This window comes from Mauremys reevesii, linkage group 1 (genome assembly GCF_016161935.1).
Source record: "Mauremys reevesii isolate NIE-2019 linkage group 1, ASM1616193v1, whole genome shotgun sequence".
Classification (NCBI taxonomy): Eukaryota; Metazoa; Chordata; order Testudines; family Geoemydidae; genus Mauremys; species Mauremys reevesii.
This window is the reverse complement of record NC_052623.1, coordinates 354067823-354088029: the sequence shown is the minus strand read 5'-3', so window position 1 is coordinate 354088029 and position 20207 is coordinate 354067823. Positions and strand designations below refer to the sequence as shown.

General features: G+C 48.3%; 2 protein-coding genes across 7 annotated transcripts in view; one reads left to right on the top strand and one right to left on the bottom strand.

The window, feature by feature from the left end:
• FBH1 (F-box DNA helicase 1) overlaps positions 1-6660 on the bottom strand; it is a 37138-nt gene extending 30478 nt beyond the window's left edge. Inside the window, exons 1-3 of one of the 3 annotated variants that reach the window (XM_039519802.1) lie at positions 6380-6507; positions 3216-3380; positions 251-789 (exon numbers count right to left, since the gene is read on the bottom strand). In XM_039519802.1, coding sequence (XP_039375736.1) covers positions 251-789; positions 3216-3380; position 6380 — 705 coding nt within the window. In that variant the 5' untranslated portion in view covers positions 6381-6507. Of the gene's footprint in view, positions 1-250; positions 790-3215; positions 3381-6379 lie in introns of all 3 variants that reach the window. The other 2 variants (XM_039519804.1, XM_039519803.1) reach the window with 2 other exon arrangements.
• Positions 6661-6881: 221 nt separating this feature from the next.
• ANKRD16 (ankyrin repeat domain 16) overlaps positions 6882-20207 on the top strand; it is a 45745-nt gene continuing 32419 nt past the window's right edge. For 2 of the 4 annotated variants that reach the window (XM_039519808.1, XM_039519805.1), the window contains exons 1-4: positions 7673-7961; positions 8513-8867; positions 14031-14251; positions 19795-19837. In XM_039519808.1, the coding sequence (XP_039375742.1) occupies positions 8530-8867; positions 14031-14251; positions 19795-19837 (602 nt within the window). In that variant the 5' untranslated portion in view covers positions 7673-7961; positions 8513-8529. The other 2 variants (XM_039519807.1, XM_039519806.1) reach the window with 2 other exon arrangements.

The window sequence follows — 20207 nt, the reverse complement described above, 5'->3', positions numbered from 1 at the left end:
AGGAATTGAGGATGTTCAGTGTCACCCCCTAGCAGGCACGTGGCACCCCATAGACAAGGCTTCACAAAAGAGTGAAGTAAGGGAGGTTGTGGCGATTACTGATGGGATAGATAAATGGATTCAGAGGAAGAAAGAGAGAGGTCACTTAGCGAACCAGAACAGGGAGAACGTTCCTAGTGCATCAGCAAGAACGGGACGTGAGAACGGCAGCAAAAGAATCTTGATTAAATCAGTAAAACAACACTCTCACCAATGGATCACTGATAATCTCTCTCCAGCGATGACACACCAAGCTCAGGTTCAGACAGAGATCGGTCACAGGGAGGAAAGCAAAGATAATGCTCAGGACTTCACTGGGCAGCTGGTCAATGTGTCCTTGGGGTTCTTTACCGCATGAAGTCCCTAGGAGCCCAAAATATGAATCAGGAATTGGATCAATTTCTATGACATCAGGGTCTTGTCTGATTTCTGTGTGTCCTGGAGAATACTTGAGGGAACTGTCCATCGTGGGCTTCTTATCAGTCCCACCACATTTACTGTATTCTATATAATTACTGCCAGCTCCTTCTGAGCAGAGAGGCCGTTTCCTAGAGGCCACAGGACCCCAGGGAGCCGTTTTAGCATCTCCATCACATCCAAGGAGGGCACAGTGATCCTCCAACCCCTCGTCCAGGAAGAAGGAATCCAACGACTCTTCTTCAACTTCATTGCTTTTTGCCACTTGGTTACCGGTGGGTGGCGTCTTAATGACTTTGAAGTAATCGGTGATGCTCCTCTGATGACCCTGTCCTACAGCGAAGACAAGAGGAAAGAACACAAGCAAAATGTGTTTCTCTGTGGATATCCAATGCCTGAAAGCCTCTAGGAGCCTTTAACAAAAAGGCAACATGCTAACAACCCGCTACTGCCCGCCCCCCACCATGATCTTTACACACAAATAAATACATAGAAAGAAAGATGTAATTTCTATTTCACATTAATTATTTCCTCTGAACGGACAAACATGGAGACAAAGGAAGGAAGCAGAGAGATAGGAGGATAAATAGAACCACCGTGGTCAACCTCTTAGATCAGTATAAAGCTCTCCCTGCTGCAGTTTACTTTTCAGATTCCGGTGAATAAGAAAACAAGTTGAAACAACAGCAAAGCCGCAAACCGTTCTGAGCTTAATGTGAAAAATCGCAGCATAAAACTGTAAATCACCATAACTCAACTGCAGCCACCAGCGCATTTTTTGCAGCCACAACAGCCTCCTGGGCAGAGATTAGGGGGACAAAGCAGCAGTACCACCCTGCAGCACCCAGCTTTTGCTCCTGGATGAGCTCCCTTGGCGCTGCCAGCAGGGTTCAGTGCCCTGCACCATGCAGCCTCCAGGCAGTGTCTCTAGAGAACATGGCGCTGGTGTGCACGGTACCAGCGGAACCTGGGGCTCCGCAGGTGGCTGATGAGTTCCTGACCTTCCTTCTTGGGGGTGGTGGGGCTCAGGCTTCAGGCCCGGGGCTCCCACTTCAGGCTGCAACCTGAGGCGGCAGGGCTCCAGCTTGGAAAAATTGTCAGAGTGGCCAACAGCAAGAGTCAGTAACCGCACTCTGAAGCCACCAAAATTTTGTTGCGAGAACCCTGGCCCTAAATGGAACAGGCCTTAAATACTTACTGAAATTTTAAGAAAAGAGATCAACTTTTTTTTAAAAAGTAATTAAGCTAATTACCAGCCACCCATTGATTTGACTGCAAAAAGATTATAGCACAGAAGTGAAACTGAAAGTATACGATGGACTCTACCCTCAGCAGCCCGTCCTTTTACTAACACAGCAACCCACACTAGAGGTGCACTTCACCTAAGCAATCATATTTTTGGTTTGGATATTAGCCCGTACCTATGCTGACATTAGACACCCTTTCTGGTCCATGCAAGTTCCATACTCTTCCTAGTCTGCAACTCACAGCGATTATTTTGTGCTTCCTAATGTTTAATCAAGAAGCAGTGTTGGAAAAACAAACGGGGCCAAAATTTTCAAAAGCAATTGCTGATTTTGAATGCCCACGTTGGCATGCCTTAAAGGGCCTGAGCTGAACACCCAAAATGTACAGCATTCAAAAATTACTAATTTTCAAAAATGACTTGGCTGAAGACATGTATTCAGAGTCTACAATGGAAATGACTCATGATCCACCGGTTAAGGCACAGAACAGAGAATCAGGAGCCCTGAGTTCTAGTCCTGACCCAGCCACAGACTCTCTCTCTCTGATGCTGAGCAAGTCAATTCACCTCAGTTCCCCCGAGGAAAATTTCCAAAAATGTTTAAGTGACTTAGGAATCTAAGTCTCGCTTTCAAAAGCAACTTAACTACTACTCAGGCTCCCAAGCACCTAAATCACTTTTGAAAATGAAACTTGGGCACTTCTGAAAAGTGTCCCCCATGTGTGGAAAATGGGTATAACAACAGTTCCCTCATTCACAGAGAGGTTGTGAGGATTCATTAGTTAATGCTGTGAAGTGCACTGAGATCCTGAATGGAAAGTGCTATAGAGTATTAGCCAACAAACAATTAGAGAACGAACTAAATGAGAACGCATATTAAATAATGAATATCCAGGAGTATTTCCGTAACTGCAGATGCTGCAGTGTATCTCAATTAGGGCTGCCATTTGCACCAAGCAGGCTGGTCTAATGAGGCTGGTGAATGCAGCTCAGCTTTTGAAAGCAAGAGAAAGGCAGGAGACATTTGGAGTTGGTGTTAACCAGGACTTAGCGCCGCCCTGGTGTGGGACTCGCCCACCTTGGGGGGAGAAAGGATTCATGACTCTAAAAGTAGCTCTCTCCTAAATCGCTCGTCATTGCTTAAGTACAGTTATACCAAAGGGTGATTACAGTATGGCTCAATCAACTTCTTTCATTGTGGACATTCAATGAAACCTCCTCCACTGCTCTTCCCTCAGTAACTGCTGACAGTAAACCTCTACCTCGATATAACATCGTCCTCGGGGGCCAAAAAATCGTATCGCGTTATAGGTGAAACCACGTTATATCAAACTTGATTTGATCCGCTGGAGTGCGCAGCCCTGCCCCCCTGGAGCACTGCTTTACCACGTATCCAAATTCGGGTTATATCGGGTGGCGTTATATCGGGGTAGAGCTGTAATTGGGGTTAAATTGCACAGAAGCAATATTAACAGTTTTCTCTCAGCTCTTAACCTGTTCGGAAACCCTGTACCTTCTTGCTGTCTCTTGGTCCTGTATGTAGGGTAGAGGCCCCTGTATAGATCTCCGCTCGCCCGTCTTTGACTGAAAGGCTGTGTCAGGGAAGATGAGCCGTCTCTGCTCTGGCTGAATGCTTCACAGTCACTGGCTGTAAGGTGCTTTCGTTTAAATGCTCTCACTGTCACCAACATGAAAAGAAAATCGCACGGCTGTTAATTGAATTAAGTTTATGTTTATTTTCAAGTGACATGCTGTGCCTTTCGTAGACTGCGACAATCAGTTCATCAGGGATCAGTTCATTTATAAAAGCCTTATGCAATGATCCCCACATCTTAGCCAACATACTCTCTTTCAGTAGCCTATGCAGAAATTTATACAGAGCTTTGGAGATACACTGGAGAGTAAAATACATCATCAAGACACTTGGCAACATTCAAAGCTATGCGGAACTTATAACGTTTACACAATAACTTCACTCCTGGTGTCTAATTCATCACTGTGCAGAACTTTGGGATATCCTCCAGTATGAATTGGCTACGCCACTGTAGACAGCTGCTATAGCGGCAGAAGGAGTTTTGCCAATGCTGTAGTAAATCTGCCCCCTGGAGAGGCAGTAGCTAGATCAACAGAAGAATTTGTCCATCGACCTAGTGGCGGCTGCACCTGGGCTTAGGTTAACTCTGTTTCTCGAGGCTGTGAATTTTCCACTCCTCTAAGCAACATAGCTAGGTCAACCTAAGTTTCCAGTGTAGACCAGGCCTAAGTCTAGGGATTTGGTTACAACAACCAAAAAACTGTAATGTAGATGAGTCTTCAAGCCTGTTGCATAAATGGGCTAAAGCTTTGGATATATCCAGGACATTAGGCCTGTTAAACTTTTACCTACACACAAAAGCTGCAAACTCGTAACTGGGCCCTCTACTCAGATATATTTGCAGTGTTGCTCTTATCTTTACTGTTGGTAGTAAACTAGAAAACCTTGTGAGCAATTTTAAAATGTTATACTGTAAACAGAAATGTGCAAGAACACATTTATTTTGGTAACAGGGACTGACAAAGATAGACGACCTAACTTCCAGTTATAGAATGATGAGTTAACATCTAAAATGACCATGTGCAATAAAGCTTCCAGCTGCAATAAAAGCATCCAGCCCACACTGATCACTTGGCTTTGGTTCTTTATTATAATCACATGGTAGAGAAGGAGATCCCAGACATACACCATACCCAGGATATCTATGAAGCCAGTAAGTGCTTTTGGTTTACATTAGCATCAAAAGGTCAAGTCATTTTCCTTCACTTCTTCCTCTGCCTCAGAGCTATTACACACCACTAAGAGCTTTAGCAACAACCCCTGGGGTTTCTGATGCCTTATATACCTGTACCGCACTATAACGCGACCCAATATAACATGGGTTCACATATAGCGTGGTAGCAGCGGGGCTCCAGCGGTGCTTTAAAGGGTCCGGGGCTCTGGCTGCTGCGGGGAGCCCCGGGCCCTTTAAATCACCGCTGGAGCCCTGCCACTGCTACCCCGGGGCTGCAGCAGCAGGGCTCGCTGGCGATGTTAAGGGCCCGGCTCTCTGGCTGCTGCAGGGAGCCCTGGGCCCTTAAAATCACCGCTGGAGCCCTGCCGCTGCTACCCCAAGGCTGCAGCAGCAGGGCTCTGCCGGCAATTTAAAGAGCTTGGGGCTCCCCGCGGCTGGGGCTCCAGGCTCTTTAAATCACAGCTGCAGCCCTGCCACCACTACCCCGATATAATGGCGTTTCACCTATAACACAGTAGGGATTTTTGTCTCCCCACAACGGCGTTGTATCGGGTAGAGGTGTACAACCAACACTTCACTGCCCCAAAACATACCAGAAGCAAATGTCTAAGGAAGGAAAAATGATTTGCTCTTCAAGATCAGATGCTTTTGAAAAATATTCCAATTAAAAAAAAATTTGTTTCTCTCTTAAAAGGAGGGTGGACACAGAAGTCAAAGTAGGGAATGCAAATACTTCGTTAACAGGAATACCAATCTGAATTATTATTTTAAAACCAAATCATAGCATTTTTGCTTTAATGGTTGAAAATCTTAAAGATCCCAATGAACAACTGAATGAAGCCCCCCACCTTGGGAATACTATCCAGGGCATTAATTCTCCAATGCCACACCAAGGCTCCTATAAGCATTATCTATTCTACATGCCCCCTCCACCCCCATCCCCAAAGCAGACCCCACCCCCGGGTCCAATCCCTGCCCTCAATGTAGACCCCCCACAACTCGATCCCAGCCCCCAGTACAGACCCGTCCATCCCCAGGCCCTATCCCTGCCCCCACTTCAATGCAGACCCTGATCCCTTCTCCCAATGCAGACCCCAATCCCTGCCCCCAATGCAGACCCCTCCACCCTGATCTCTTCCCCCAGTCCAGACCCCTCCCATTCCAGACCCTATCCCTGCCCCAACCCAAATGCTGACCCCGATCCCTGCCCTCCACCTCAATGCAGACCCCGATCCCTGCCCTCCACCCCAATGCAGATCCCTGCACCCCCAGACCGTATCCCTGGCCTCAATGCAGACCCGATCCCTGCCCTCCACCCCAATGCAGACTCCTGCACCCCAGGCCCGATCCCTGCCCTCAGTACAGACCCGATCCCTACCCACTCCAATGCAGACCCGATCCCTGCCCCAAACACAATGCAGACCCCTGCACCCCCAGGCCCTATCCCTGCCCTCCACCCCAATGCAGACCCCCATCCCTACCCCCACTCCAATGGAGACCCCGATCCCTGCCCCAAACCCAATGCAGACTCCTGCACCCCCAGGCCCTATCCTTGCCCTCAATGCAGACCCCGATCCCTGCCCTCAATGCAGACCCCGATCCCTGCCCTCCACCCCAATGCAGATCCCTGCACCCCCAGACCCTATCCTTGCCCTCAATGCAGACCCCGATCCCTGCCCTCAATGCAGACCCCGATCCCTGCCCTCCACCCCAATGCAGACCCCGATCCCTGCCCCCAGTACAGACCCCGATCCCTGCCCTCCACCCCAATGCAGATCCCTGCACCCCCAGGCCCTATCCCTGCCCTCAATGCAGACCCCGATCCCTGCCCCCAGCGCAGACCCCAGACCAGGCCCCAGCCCCGCCCCCGGACAGTGTCCGAGCCCCGCCCGAGCCGAACCAGCCTCACTCTGGTCCCGCCGGCGCTCGCAGCCTGCCGGGGCAGCTCGGCTTCCCGACTCCAAAGTCCCGCTCGCGTAACCCGCCTGGCTTCCCGGGATCCCGCTCCCGGCCCCCGCCTGACTGACTCCGCCGCGCGCCAATCAGAGAGCGCGCGGGCTCAGCGCCCATCCAATGAGACTCGTCCTGGCTCAGTGAGGGGCGGGACGCGGCCAAGGGACGAGCGAAAACGTTCCCAGAGTTTGTTTACTTCACCCCCTGCCGCCCCTCGCCCCCCGTCTCCAGTTTAATCTAAACAGGGGGGGGGGCCGTAACGCTGGGGCTGCCGGTAACATCAACAGCCCCGCCCGCAGATCACACGCTGTGATGTCATCGCAACGTCACGCTGGCGTCATTGGCAGTTGTGACGTCATGTTGATGTAATGTGGCGGTATCCGGCCACTCCATGGTGATGTCACCCTGCAGCGGGGGTGGGGGATGGGGAGCGTCGCCATGGCAAAGCCCCAGGGACCTGGGCTCTGCGTCACCGTGGGGCTGACGGGAGAGGGGACGTATTGTGTAAATAACGCCCCTCCGGCGGGTGGGGCCCGGGTCACACCATGTGCCAGGGCCCGAGCGTCTCTCGAGGGGCCTGCTGCCCTGCTCAGACAGACCCCCCCCCCGCATTCGGGGGCAGCCTGCTCAGAAGGGGCAATATAGGGCAGTGGGCCAAGGTGCTGGAGCCGGGAAGCGATAGCCCCTCTCTCCTGCCCCCGCCGTACCTTGCTGGGGGGCGTTAGGCTTTCATCGGACGCGGCTGGCAGTGGCCGCTGGGGGAAGCCGGGTGCCAGACTAGCCCAGCCGGTAATAATAATACCTCGCTCTTTTCCAGCCCGTCTCAGCAGCAGATCTCCCAGCACTTTACAAAAGAGCTTGGGGTCCCCATTTTACAGATGCGGAAACCAAGGAACAGATTAGTGAAGTGACTGGCCCAACATCACCCATCTGGCTACCAGCGAGGCAGGGACTTGAACGAAGGGCTTCAAAGTCCACAGTTGCTAGGGTGACCATATTTCCCAAAGAGAAAACGGGACGCCCTGAGCTGCTTGCCAGAGGGCCTCATCCAACCCCCACTCAATGCTGTTGTCCATCGCTGGGACCCTGCGGGGCCCCCCTCAGGAGGCTGTTGCCTGTTGCTGGAACCCTGCCAGCCCCCTCCCCTGCATGCTGGAACTCCCCACCTCTATCCCCTCCCCCCCATGTTCCATCGCACAACACCCCACTTTTGTCAAAAAAGTGGGGATTAGCCCCATTTGCTCTTGCCAACTGATCAAGTTGGCAAGACCAATGGGACAAATGCCTCCTTTGGGCAAAAAAAAAAAAAAAGTCAGGAAGACCAGGACAGGGCTTAAAAAAGGGACTATCCTGGCCAAAATGGGACATATGGGTCCCCTTCCAGTTGCAGCCTTACCCACTAGCCTAAAATAAAGCATCAGGGCAAACACTGTTTGTCCACACGAAGAAGACAGCTTGTGTAAGGGGAAGGAATTCAGTGCAGCACAGCCCTGCAGCAGCAGCTATAGAAGCCGTCAGTGGACCTTGGTGCATCTGATGTGAGCCTTTACTCATTTTAATGTGACACATGCAAGTAGCCTGGGTCTTTTTCATTTTGTGTAGCTGATCCCGCAAGCTTTTTTAGCGTTGTTAAGATGATAATTTTACAGCTGACTGTTGAAAAGCCTGGTATTAAATAATAACTGCTGTCTTTATGCATAAGCTCCAATGCTGACTTATTTACTGCATCTTCAGTTCAGGTATGGGAGGGAGCATTTTTATTTATAAAAGCTTTTTTTATGACACCGATTGTAAGAATTTCTTATCCACTTAAGTTTCCCTGCCAACTTAGGAACCTCCACTTGCTCACAAACATACACCGTCTCTTGATATTTTCCTGTGGACATTTTAAGCCGGTGATGTCAGATATCAGAGACTTGCCACCTTCGATTCATTGGGTGGGAGACACCTTTGTTTTGGATTTAAATTAAGACTGTTTTTATAATATTAGATTTTCCAATTAGCCTTCAAAATCGCATCACTAATTTTATTTTGAAATCCCCCTCCCCCAAACCTGCTTGTTGTTTGTTTGTTTGTTTTAATGTCTTAGGAGCCACACGTTCCTCTATGGCTGAAGCAGAAAATCAGAAACAACTTCTCAGGCTGATTCAAGAAGGCAGGCTAGACCTTTTCAAAGAGGAGTTGCAGAGAGACGAGGAAATGAGCAAGGAAGTGAGGCGGAAACACTATGGAAAATCTGGGGACACTCTTCTGCACTATGCAGCCAGGCATGGTCACCTGAATGTTTTGACCCATTTAGTAGAAGCCTTGGAAATGGACATTGAGATGTTTAATAATGACTACAAAAGGCCCCTCCATGAAGCGGCTTCCATGGGTCACAGGGACTGCGTGTTGTATCTGCTGGATAAAGGTGCAACGATTGACTGCTTGAAAAAGGCAGACTGGTAAGTGACTGGCTTGTTTCACTGTAGGATCTGGCTAGTGTTTGAAATGTGTTTGTGGGGGGAGGGGGAGAGAAAGCATTGTCTAATAGTTGGCGCATAGGTCCAGGAATCATAATCTAATCCAGATCTCCCACTGACTCACTGAATGACCCCAGTCAAATCACTAACCTTCTTTTGCTCGTTTTTCTGCCTTTAAAATCTAGGGTGCCCAGATAAAAGAATGAGTGAATGAGAAATTCATGGGCAGATAATAATACCTACTTCTGAGTGGTATAGTGAGCCTTAATTAACTGATATTTGGAAAGCACTTACAATGGCTAGCACAATGGGGACCTGATAACACAAATAACAATACGGTAATACAAATAATAATAATATTCTCAGATGAAAATTGCCATATAAATGTAAAGTATTATTGCAAGAGAATGAAGCTGCATTATTCACCAAGGTGGTGGAGGGACAGGATTTCCATCACATGAGGCAGCAAAGAATTCTCAGTTAATATTTAAAGTTGAAATTAGAGCACTGACCTAATCCTTATCATTACAAATTCTTTAGTCAGTTTAGTACTCCTGACATTGACATAATAAGTGTGAGCAGGGGAAGAAGATACTTGTCTCACATAGCAAATCTAGATGTGTTGATACCTTTATATTCCCATGGCATCTTTCATTCCTACAAATTCCAAAAGCAACAATACATACTTGTTTTCCCAGTCTCTGGCCCTGGAACGCAGTTGCATTGGGATTGAAGATGCATACCAATCTGTGGCCTTATATATTGCATAGTTTAGCAAAGAAAAGATTAAATCTCTACCTATTTGAGAATACATGGTGCTTTCTAGTATCAGAGGGGTGGCTGTGTTAGTCTGGATCTGTAAAAGCAGGAAAGAATCCTGTGGCACCTTATAGACTAACAAGACGTATTGGAGCATGAGCTTTCATGGGTGAATACCCACTTGCATCCGACGAAGTGGGTATTCACCCACGAAAGCTCATGCTCCAATACGTCTGTTAGTCTATAAGGTGCCATGGGACTCTCTGCTGATCGTGCTTTCTGTAAATGTCAAAGAGTTTTGTCCCATCTATGCTAGCAGTTAAATTGTTAAATCATTGCTAATATCAGGTTAGTGCGGTAAAAAGATAAATGTAAGCAGTAGTATGGGAAAACTTTCTAAAAGTGAGATCTAGTGTTCACTTTATTTATTTACCCAATTACTAAACTCTCTGGGCGCACAGATACTATTCATGCAACGCATGACAAAATTGGGGGACAGGGAAAAGATTCACCCTTAACAGAAATATACATCCACTCACCCTATGCCCCAGTTTAAAACCAGAGACCTGATCTACACTTAAAACTTATACTGGGTAGCCGTGTTGGTCATGGTTGTGGAAAAACAACATTCCTTGTGACATAGCTATGCTAAAATGGTCAGTGTAGACTCAGCTATGCCAAATGAAGAATGCTTCTGTCAGCATTGCTAATGTTGTTTGAGGAGGGGCTGTTCCTACACCAGCAGAATTCCTGGTTTGGTCAGGGTACATTGCATCTACAGTAGGGGCAATGCCAGCATAGGCTCTGTACTGTAGATATAACCTGAGAAAAGAGCTTAGACTCTTCATGCTGTGAAAATGGTGGAGGCCTCTTTGTTTGGGACATTGAAAACAAGGCTAGACAATACTGTCAGGAATATGGAGCAGGTGATGTCTTTTTCCATCTCTAACTTGTGTGGTTCTGTACCTACCACTGGACATCACATGCAGCAGGGGGTATGGAAATCAGTGGAGGATTTTCAAGATTTTACTCTAAGGGATTTTCCCCCCTCCCTTTTGTTATACATTGTGATTTATTATGCACTCATTGTTTAACAACAATGCTGATTGGCCTGTATTTGGTCAAAAGTTACTTACTTACGATGTCATGTTATAGTCCCTTAAACTGGCATGTAGGATGACTAAACAGGTCAATGAAGGAGCAGCTCAGGGTGACTGTTTGGCAGCAGCCCAGCCAGCCAAGCGGCAGTCTTCTGCTGCAAATTGCATGCAATCTGGAGTAATCAGTCTTCCTTGGAAGGAGCTGGGTAATGCAATGGTCTTGCCAGGACTAAGGCAGAGACCGTGTATGACTATACAGCATGCCCCCTGACAGGGGCGGCTCCAGGCCCCAGCACACCAAGCGCATGCTTGGGGTAGCATGCCGCGGGGGGCATTCTGCTGGTCGCCGGGAGGGCAGCAGGCGGCTCCGGTGGACCTCCCGCAGGCGTGCCTGTGGAGGGTCCGCTGGTCCCACGGGTCCGGTGGACCTACCGCAGGCGTGACTACGGGAGGTCCACCAAAGCCGCGGGACCTGCGGACCGCGGGACCAGCGGACCCTCCTCAGGCACGCCTGCGGGAGGTCCACCGGAGCCGCCTGCTGCCCTCCCGGCGACCTGCAGAGCGCCCCCCCGTGGCATGCCACCGTGCTTGGAGCGGCGAAATGTCTAGAGCTGCGCCTGCCCCCTGAGATGCCAGACTGCTTGTAGCAGCTGTTAAAATAAAGACACCATGTGTCGCTCCCTAATGGCATCAAAGAGGAGGTGAGATTGTAAAATGAAAGAGAAACATTCTAAGGATGAAGAGAGAGAGACAGCCTCCAGGGTGTCTGCCCTAGATTGGATTGAAGAAATCTCCCAAGAATAAATAGGTTATAATCCCATCCTGGGGATAAAAGGGAGAGGATTTAGTGGAGTGTTGTTCAGACTTGTCAATTCTTCATTACATTAGTGTTTATATGGTCCAATTAGACTGAATTTAACATTGAGCTGAATGTGGTGCTGCCTGGTAGGGATGGCACCTTTGCTGCTGCTGTTTTTCTGGAGACATGTTAGTGCAGCAGACGATTAGTTTAGGTTGTAAACTGCTTGGGGACAGGGACCGTGTCTTCTGATCTGCTTAGCGCACATGAGAATGCTCAAAAAGTACACGCTGCAAGGGTGAAAGAAATACTAGGAGACTGCAAATGTAGGTCCTGACCCTGTAATCACTAGGCACCCTTGCATGTGAGTAGTGCCATTGAAGTCAGTGGGAGCAGCAAAGAGTCTTGTGGCACCTTATAGACTAACAGACGTTTGGGAGCATGAGCTTTCGTGGGTGAATACCCACTTCGTCGGATGCATGTGACATGCTCCCAAACGTCTGTTAGTCTATAAGGTGCCACAAGACTCTTAGTCTGGATCTGTAAAAGCAGCAAACACGGCTACCCCTCTGATACTTGAAGTCAATGGGATTACTCACGTGTGTAAAGTTAAACATGTGCATAAACGAGTGCAAGAATCAGATGCTAGTCAGGTGGTGCCCAAAGTGTGTCCTGCTACTCAAATGTGGACTGTGGCAGCGGGGTGAAGCCACAGCTGATCAAATGTAGTTTATTGCAGTTAAATTAAAAAATGGGCGATACCATGAAATCAAATATTATTACAGTTGTATGCACTTATTTTACCTACATATAAAAGGAGGGTCTTGCGGTTAGGACGTCAGACTGGGTGTCAAGCTAGGTGGGTTCTGTTCCTGACTCTGCCAGACTTGCTATGGCCTTCAGCAAGTCACACTGTATCTCAGTTACCCCATCTGTTAAAGGAGAATAATAATTCTTTACTTCTCTACTGGCCATAAGTGTGGTCGCAGCAAAGAATCCTGTGGCACCTTATAGACTAACAGACGTTTTGCAGCATGAGCTTTCGTGGGTGAATACCCACTTCTTCGGATGCAAGTGTGGTCGTTAATGCTTATGAGGGACGCTGAGATTCTCAGATGGAGGGGTCACAATATTAAGTACAAGTAGTCATTACTTTTATTATATAGACCAATTGGGGGTGGTCCTCAAGGCCTTAGGAAGATGCCAATGCGATCCATAGTCTTATGAAGTTTTCACACCACAATGTAACAAGAACAGTTTTGAATGTTTAAAAAAATAATTGTATGAAGCATCACGCTTGTGCTGATTGCCCCGCATAAGTATCTCACTGTGAGGCTAGCGCATATTGACTTGGAAAAGTCCAATTTGTGATTTGTTATCGACAGTCACACCTGTTGATGCTGATGAAGGGAATGGGACAGTAAGGGGTAAAAATACTGATCTGACCGGCTGCAGCTACAACAGAAAATCTCAAGTACATACTGCCTTTCTTTTCTGTTATTTTAGTGGAAAACAAGAGCGTGTTGTGCACATGTGCACATAAATTGATTGGTTGCGTGTGATGAGGAGATTTTCCAGCGTCATCCTTTGGCTCTTTCTCCGGTTATTCTGCTGTAGCAATGTTTAAACTGGTTTAAATTCACTTGGGCCCAAGGGGTACAGCCAGCCAGGGGGCACAGTGAATAAACTAACTGAGAAAATGGTGCTCTAGAATCTGTCGTGAGTTCATATGCTGCACTTGTATAGGCATGTTGATGATCAGCCAAACCATCCACATGTGGCATTGGGGATAGAATCCCAGACTTTGGTTTCAAAAGCACCTCAATCACTTGAACTAAAGGAGATCTCACCCAGCTTGTAGTGGCTTTAGTAGGTCATCTATCCTGTCTGTAGGCCGGCTGCAAGAGGATAAGATGATAACACCGTGTTCCCTGGGTCCATAGTTCTAGTCCACACTGGCTGGCCAAACTGTCATAGAATCACAGGCCGGAAGGGAAACACTAGGTCAGCCAGTCTGACCTGCTGAATGTCACAGGCCATCAACATCATCCAGCACCCTCCAACTAAACCCAACAACCAAAATGAGACCAAAATATTGCAGCCCACAAGAGACTAGACTGATTCATGTCATAGGCAGAGAACAGGAGGGACCTGCTGGAGGCCCCTGCAAATGCCAGGGAAATGACCATAGAATCATAGAATATCAGGGTTGGAAGGGACCTCAGAAGGTCATCTAGTCCAACCCCCTGCTCAAAGCAGGACCAATTCCCAACTAAATCATCCCGATGAGGTATACCCAAATAATCCTGGCAAGTAACCTGCACCCACACGCTGTGCTAGAACCCTCTTTGGCCATAACCAACCTTAAATCTTGCTGCAGACTCCATTGTTACAGCAATGGAGTCTGGCTCGGAAGGGGCTTGCTGTGGAGCAGCTGGTGGTATAATGAGGATGCACTGTGTGTTTATTCTCCCTTCTCTTTTCAAGGACTCCTCTCATGATGGCTTGCACCAGGAAGAATGTGGAGGTGATTAAAGATCTCATTGAGCATGGAGCAAACCCATTGTTAAAGAACAAAGATGGCTGGAATTGCTTCCATATAGCAAGTCGAGAGGGTGATCCCCAGATCATCCAGTACTTGCTCACTGTGTCTCCGAGCAGCTGGAACACAGAAAGTAAAATCAAGAGAACTCCTCTGCACACGGCAGGTATGGACCCTACTTCTAATGGCCCCAGAAGAGTTTGTGTCATTCGGGGATTAGAAGCGCATAAGGCTATAATTTTTATCACTTGCAGTTACCCCTAAAAGAGCAGTTTTGATCTGTGCCTGTGTGAAGGGTGATAATGTATTCCTGCTAGGGGTATGAATAATCAGTGTTGGGGCTGTTACTAAACTGGGAGCATACTTGGATTAGCATGCAGGCCTGATTCGCCACTGCCTTGAATGTTATATACACCTTTTATATGTTACATACACTTTGACACCTGTGCAAAGTGTGCCTTATATTCTAATAACATTAGTCATATGCATGGTAGGGAGTGGGGTCTAGTGATGGGATCCTCATTCTCTCAGTGTCCCTTAACAGGTCGGTGCCTCAGTTTAACAATCTGTGAGTGGGGATAATACTTACCAGGCCTCACATGAGTACCTTGAGGATTAATTAACTAAGTGCCCCAAAATTTTATTAACGCAGAGTTAAGGTTGCCTGGCTGTGTCTTGTGCCCTTCCAGAACGTTGAGTTCAGCTACGCTCAAACCTCTGAAAACCAAGAAATGAACAGTTAAGGTTCACATCACTCCCACAACAGGGAATGGGTCAGTAAGGATGGTGCAAAACTTAACAAACAGCGAAGGGAAATGGTGGATTCTCCATCTCTTGGAATCTTCAAGTCAACCCTTTCTGGGAGATGCTAGAATCAAACACAAGGTATTAGGTGCAACAGAGCATGGAACTGTATGGAATTCTCTGACCTATGTTATATAGGAGGTCAGACTTGTTAATAGTCCCACTGGCCTTAAAATGTATGAGTCTATAATAAGTAGATATGAGGAAGGACTAAGAGAACGTGCCATCATTGTTTGTGTTGTGTTCCATAGACTGGAATTCCAGCATTTAATGTGCAAGTGCTGCGGCTGCATTCACTGTGTGAGGTGTACTGAATGATAGAGGGACCAGTTAGAATAGCTTGGCAGAGCTGTGACTGCAATATGAGAAAAGGCCACATGTACCTTCCGGTATCAAGAATACCTTATTTCAGTGCTGAGCTCTGTAGGCTGTGTCAGTAGCAGTATCATAGAATATCAGGGTTGGAAAGGACCTCAGGAGGTATCTAGTCCAACCCCCTGCTCAAAGCAGGACCAATCCCCAACTAAATCATCCCAGCCAGGCCTTTGTCAAGCCTGACCTTAAAAACCTCTAAGGAAGGAGATTCCACCACCTCCCTAGGTAACCCATTCCAGTGCTTCACCACCATCCTAGTGAAAAAGTTTTTCCTAATATCCAACCTAGACCTCCCCCACTGCAACTTGAGACCATTACTCCTTGTTCTGTCATCTGCCACCACTGAGAACAGTCTAGATCCATCCTCTTTGGAACCCCCTTTCAGGTAGTTGAAAGCAGCTATCAAATCCCTCCTCATTCTTCTCTTTTGCAGACTAAACAATCACAATTCCCTCAGCCTCTCCTTATAAGTCATGTGCTCCAGCCTCCTAATCATTTTTGTTGCCCTCCGCTGGACTCTTTCCAATTTTTCCACATCCTTCTTGTAGTGTGGGGCCCCAAACTGGACATAGTACTCCAGATGAGGCCTTGCCAATGTCGAATAGAGGGGGAATGATCACATCCCTCGACCTGCAGTACATAGGGGTCATCTTGCCGTGGGGACTGTCAGCAGGGTGGTGGTCTCTGGGGCTTAGGGAGGGGCGAGTGAAGGCCATGTATCAGAAGGAATCCTCAAGGCAAGGGTAAAGGGATGGTCACATTTATCAAGTCTAGGGTCGTCTGTGGGGAGTGGCTCCGTGTTTGAGTGTGGGCCCAGGTGTAGTATAGGTAGCTCCGGTTTGCGACACCTGATCTAAACCTGAGTTTTGCTTTAGCGAAGAGAAAGTGTTAGTTAGACGTTGTCCAACAGTGCTCACGTGCTCTGTTCTCAGAGTGCTCTGCAGAGTGCTAGTGTGTGCGATGGGTGTACTGGATCATCACTCAAAGAGGGCAGACAGAGCTAAGGTTGCCTTGTGTGGGTGGCATCCGCCTTCTGTACTTCCTGGATTTCTGAAGTTTGTTTGCTTTTCTTTAACTCTTCATTTCCTGGCTTTCAGAGGTTTCAATGCAGCTGAACTAAATATTGTTGAATCTCACAAGGCACCACTGGGTGACCATAACTCTGCTCCTTGCCACTCCATGCCCCTGGTAAGCTTGGAGGGGGCATGGGGAGGTGGGAAGATGGTGTGGCTGTCAAGAGTGCACATACCAGCTGGAGGGAGGAGAGGGTGGCAGGAGAATGGAAATGCAGATCTGGGCCTGATGTATGGGGAATGAACTCTCGTGTCCTTCTGCAGCATAACAGACCCAGGCGTGAAATGGCCCATTCATCTCAATGAGATGTTGTCAGCTGCATGAGACCACCCCACCGGAGATGAAATCAGCCTGTTACAATAGCTCTTTACCCTGGTCTCAGCACATGCTTCGAGCCTGCCTGTTCTCAGCTCCCAACCACAATCTCAGTGCTGTGTGTAGTGCATGTGCAGAGTACACCTGTTCTCAGCTCTGCACACCAGTCTTTGCATTATGTGCCTGTTCCATGCACCGAACATGCCTGTTCCCAGCTCCCCATCCCGGTCTCAGCACTGTGGGGGCCTGTTTTGAATGGAGGACAGAAATAGGGTGTGTGGATATGGGGGGGTTGGGGAGGGGTCAGAGTTGAAGGCCCCACATCCCCTATTGTATAGTTCTGGCCCCTCCTCCTTTCCTCCCTACACTCCCCTGCACTGCTCTGACCTCCCTTTACCCCTAGACGCAGCAGCACTAGGGGAAGGGTGAGCCTCCAGGCCCTTCCCTGCTGCTGGAGGCAGCATGGGGAAATGGGATGCTCTGCCCCCTCTAGATCTCAGCTCACATTGCGGGGCAGAGAGAGCGGCTCTGCCCCCCCGTCCCAAAGAAGTAGGGCCCTGTAGATACTGGTTCACACATGGGGGCTGAGGGTTGCTGCTGCCCCAAGCCCCCCTCCCATTTGTGTGAGGTGCATTCCCATTTGGCACCCAGCTGTCGTCCTGAGAGATGTGGGTGTGAATGGGAGACATCACATACCTACCACCACCCCGCTCAGCCAGGACAAGAGTAACGCCTAGATACCCAAATTAGCGATTAGGATCATGCTAGGCCCTGAAGACACACGTAACAAAAAGACAGTCCCTGCCCCAAAGAGTTTGCAGTCTGAGTATAAGACAAGACAGTGGGTGGGTACCACAAAAGACAGGGACTGATCAGTGCTATAAACCGTGGCCACAACACACCAGCTTCATTGGTCGACTGTTGCTCTTACAGGATTGCCAGCTTCCACCATTTTATCATGACCCTAGTGATTTTGGGGGTGAAAACACGGCAAAGGGCGCCAACTCATGAATTATTCAAAATGGCCACCATCTCCTATAATTGTCAGTGGGACTGAGCTTCGAAGCCAGCAAGACGGCCGCTCTTTCCCTACAGTCTGTCCGCATGTGGAAGGAGGCTGCCCTTAATAAAGTTGGCTGCCACCTCCCACTGTTTGCAGTGAGATAGAAGCCGTGCCCACAGGCAGAATGGCTGCCACAGTATGGCCCAGAGGGCTGGATAGAACAAAGGGGCTGTGAGGAGCAGCAGAGACTAGGGTGACCAGAGGTCCCGATTTTATAGGGACAGTCCTGGTTTTGGGGGCTTTTTCTTATATAGGCTCCTGTTACCCCCCACCCCGTCCCGATTTTTCACACTTGCTGTCTGGTCACCCCAGCAGAGACACTGTGAAGGGTGGATGAGGAGAATGATGAGGAGCAGGGGGCAGATTTAGGGGTTGCAGATGAATGGGATGCAGGGAAAGGCTGAGAAGGGAGTTGCAGGCAGGTGGTGGGGGCAGCAGGAAGGCTGCAGGGAGTTCAGAGGAGTGGGAGGAGCAAAGGCACACGGGGGGCAGGAGGGAGGCTGAGTGGGGTGGAGAGAACCGTGATGGGGCAGGAGATGGAGGGGATTTAGAGGCAGCTCCCCAGCTTGGGGATGCTGATGGAGATGGAAAAGGGAAGTCCTGTTCCGGCAGCCAGGGAAAGGCAGTGTTGCCACCTCTCGCAAACGGATCATGTCACAGGATTTGGGTGCCTGCAGGAGAAACTGTTGCAGGCACCCAACATGAGAAACTCTGCTGATCTTATGATTTTCAGGGCTGGGCATGGGGGCAGAGCTCTGTGAGGGGACCTTGGGGCTAAGGACACAGACCTGCCCCGCCACTGAGCCTTGCCTTCACATACGGCCCTACAGCAGGGAGAGAGTCCTAGGGCAGCTGGAGGTTGGGAGATGGGACGTCAGGGAAGTAGCGCTGCTGGGTCTTAGGTAGCGAGGTCCCAGGGTAGCGGGAGGCAGGGAAGTGCTGCTGCTGTATCTAGACAGAAGACAGTAATAGGAAATGGATGCCAGTTCCCCTGTCTTAGGGATGAGGCAGAAGTCTCCATCCGAGCAGCCAGGGAGAGGTGTGCATTTTGGGAGCATTAGAGGTTGACTTTTCAACCCAAAATTGCCTCTCACATATTGGCAGAGGAATAGACAGGAGTTAAAGTTAAAAGACAGACTAAAAAATCTCATGATTTTTTCAATTTTGTGATTTTTTTGAGGGTCTGACTTGTGATTTTTGATCTCTTGAGGTTGGCAATGCTGCTATTAAAGCTAAGACTATCACTAGTTTGCAACATATGCTGAGAGCCCTTCTTCAACTGCAGTTCTGTGTTTGGCTTTGGGACCAAAACATGTACTGTGTTGTCCTCCTTAATCAAAATGAGTAAATAACCTGATATTAGCAGCTGTGAGTTTGGTTTTATTACATGAAGGTGGCCTACAAAATAAAAAATAGAGTTCCTCCCTCATTTTGCTGTAATATCATAGAATCAATATAATGTATTAAGAAGGCCAGAGAGGATTTTACGTTTGCAATTCAGATCCTTTTTACCCTGGGTTTTTTTCCCCGAGGAGGCTCGATGCCTGGAGATGTGCTAAGTGCATGTTCTTAGCATGCCTGTTCTCAGCTCCCAATGGTCAGTGTGGTGTACTGTGCCGTGCACCAAAAATGTCCAGCTGAATTATCAAGGAAGCAAAACCTGAGTAATTGAGAGTGGAAAGGAATATTTTCCAGATTGTTTAAAACTCTTTGTTCTGTGCTAATCTTGCTTAGCACCTGTTTAACTTAAAGGCCTAACAAAATGGGGGAAAAAATCCATTTGTTAAGATTCAAAACACACACACACGCACACTTCAGTTCAAGGCAAACAAAGCTTCCACTTCACTTCTCTCTCCTGTTTTGTCTGGAGAATCCTTGGAGGACATAGAGACGGTTGGATATTCCTGATACGTCTAACGTAAAAATAACAAGGAGTAAAAGGTTTTAATTAAAAATCTTTCAGGGCTTCTTTATACATCACAAATAAGCCCAAAGGGGCACAGACCCACTTATTTTTCCTTTGTAGGTGGGAGGAAACATGAAAACATGAATTACCATCCACTTCCTCTCTCTCACAGCAATGCACGGCTGTTTTGACGTAGTGAAAGCACTTCTTGAGCGGTAAGCAGGCTTCCTGTCCTAATTTTTTTGTGAAATTTAACCACCCACCCACACGCTCTCTTTCTCCCTTCCCTCCTCCCAGCCCGCTCCCCCCTTCCATTTACAGCACACGGCTTGCTTGACTAAACAGACACTGAGAACATTGATGCCATTTAGAAATCCCAGCTGCACGTTTGTGAACCCTGAGAACCTATCAATTTCCTCTCACTTTTCACAGCTGATTATGGTGATTTCAGATGTATTTTCTCTCCGGATTGCCTCAGAATTCACTGTGACATAGGCCCCAATTACAAAACCAGGCTGGGTCCTTGCGACAAGGAGAGAACCATCTGGGCTTTGTCCCTGGTGTCATTCCTCTGGGCTTGACTGA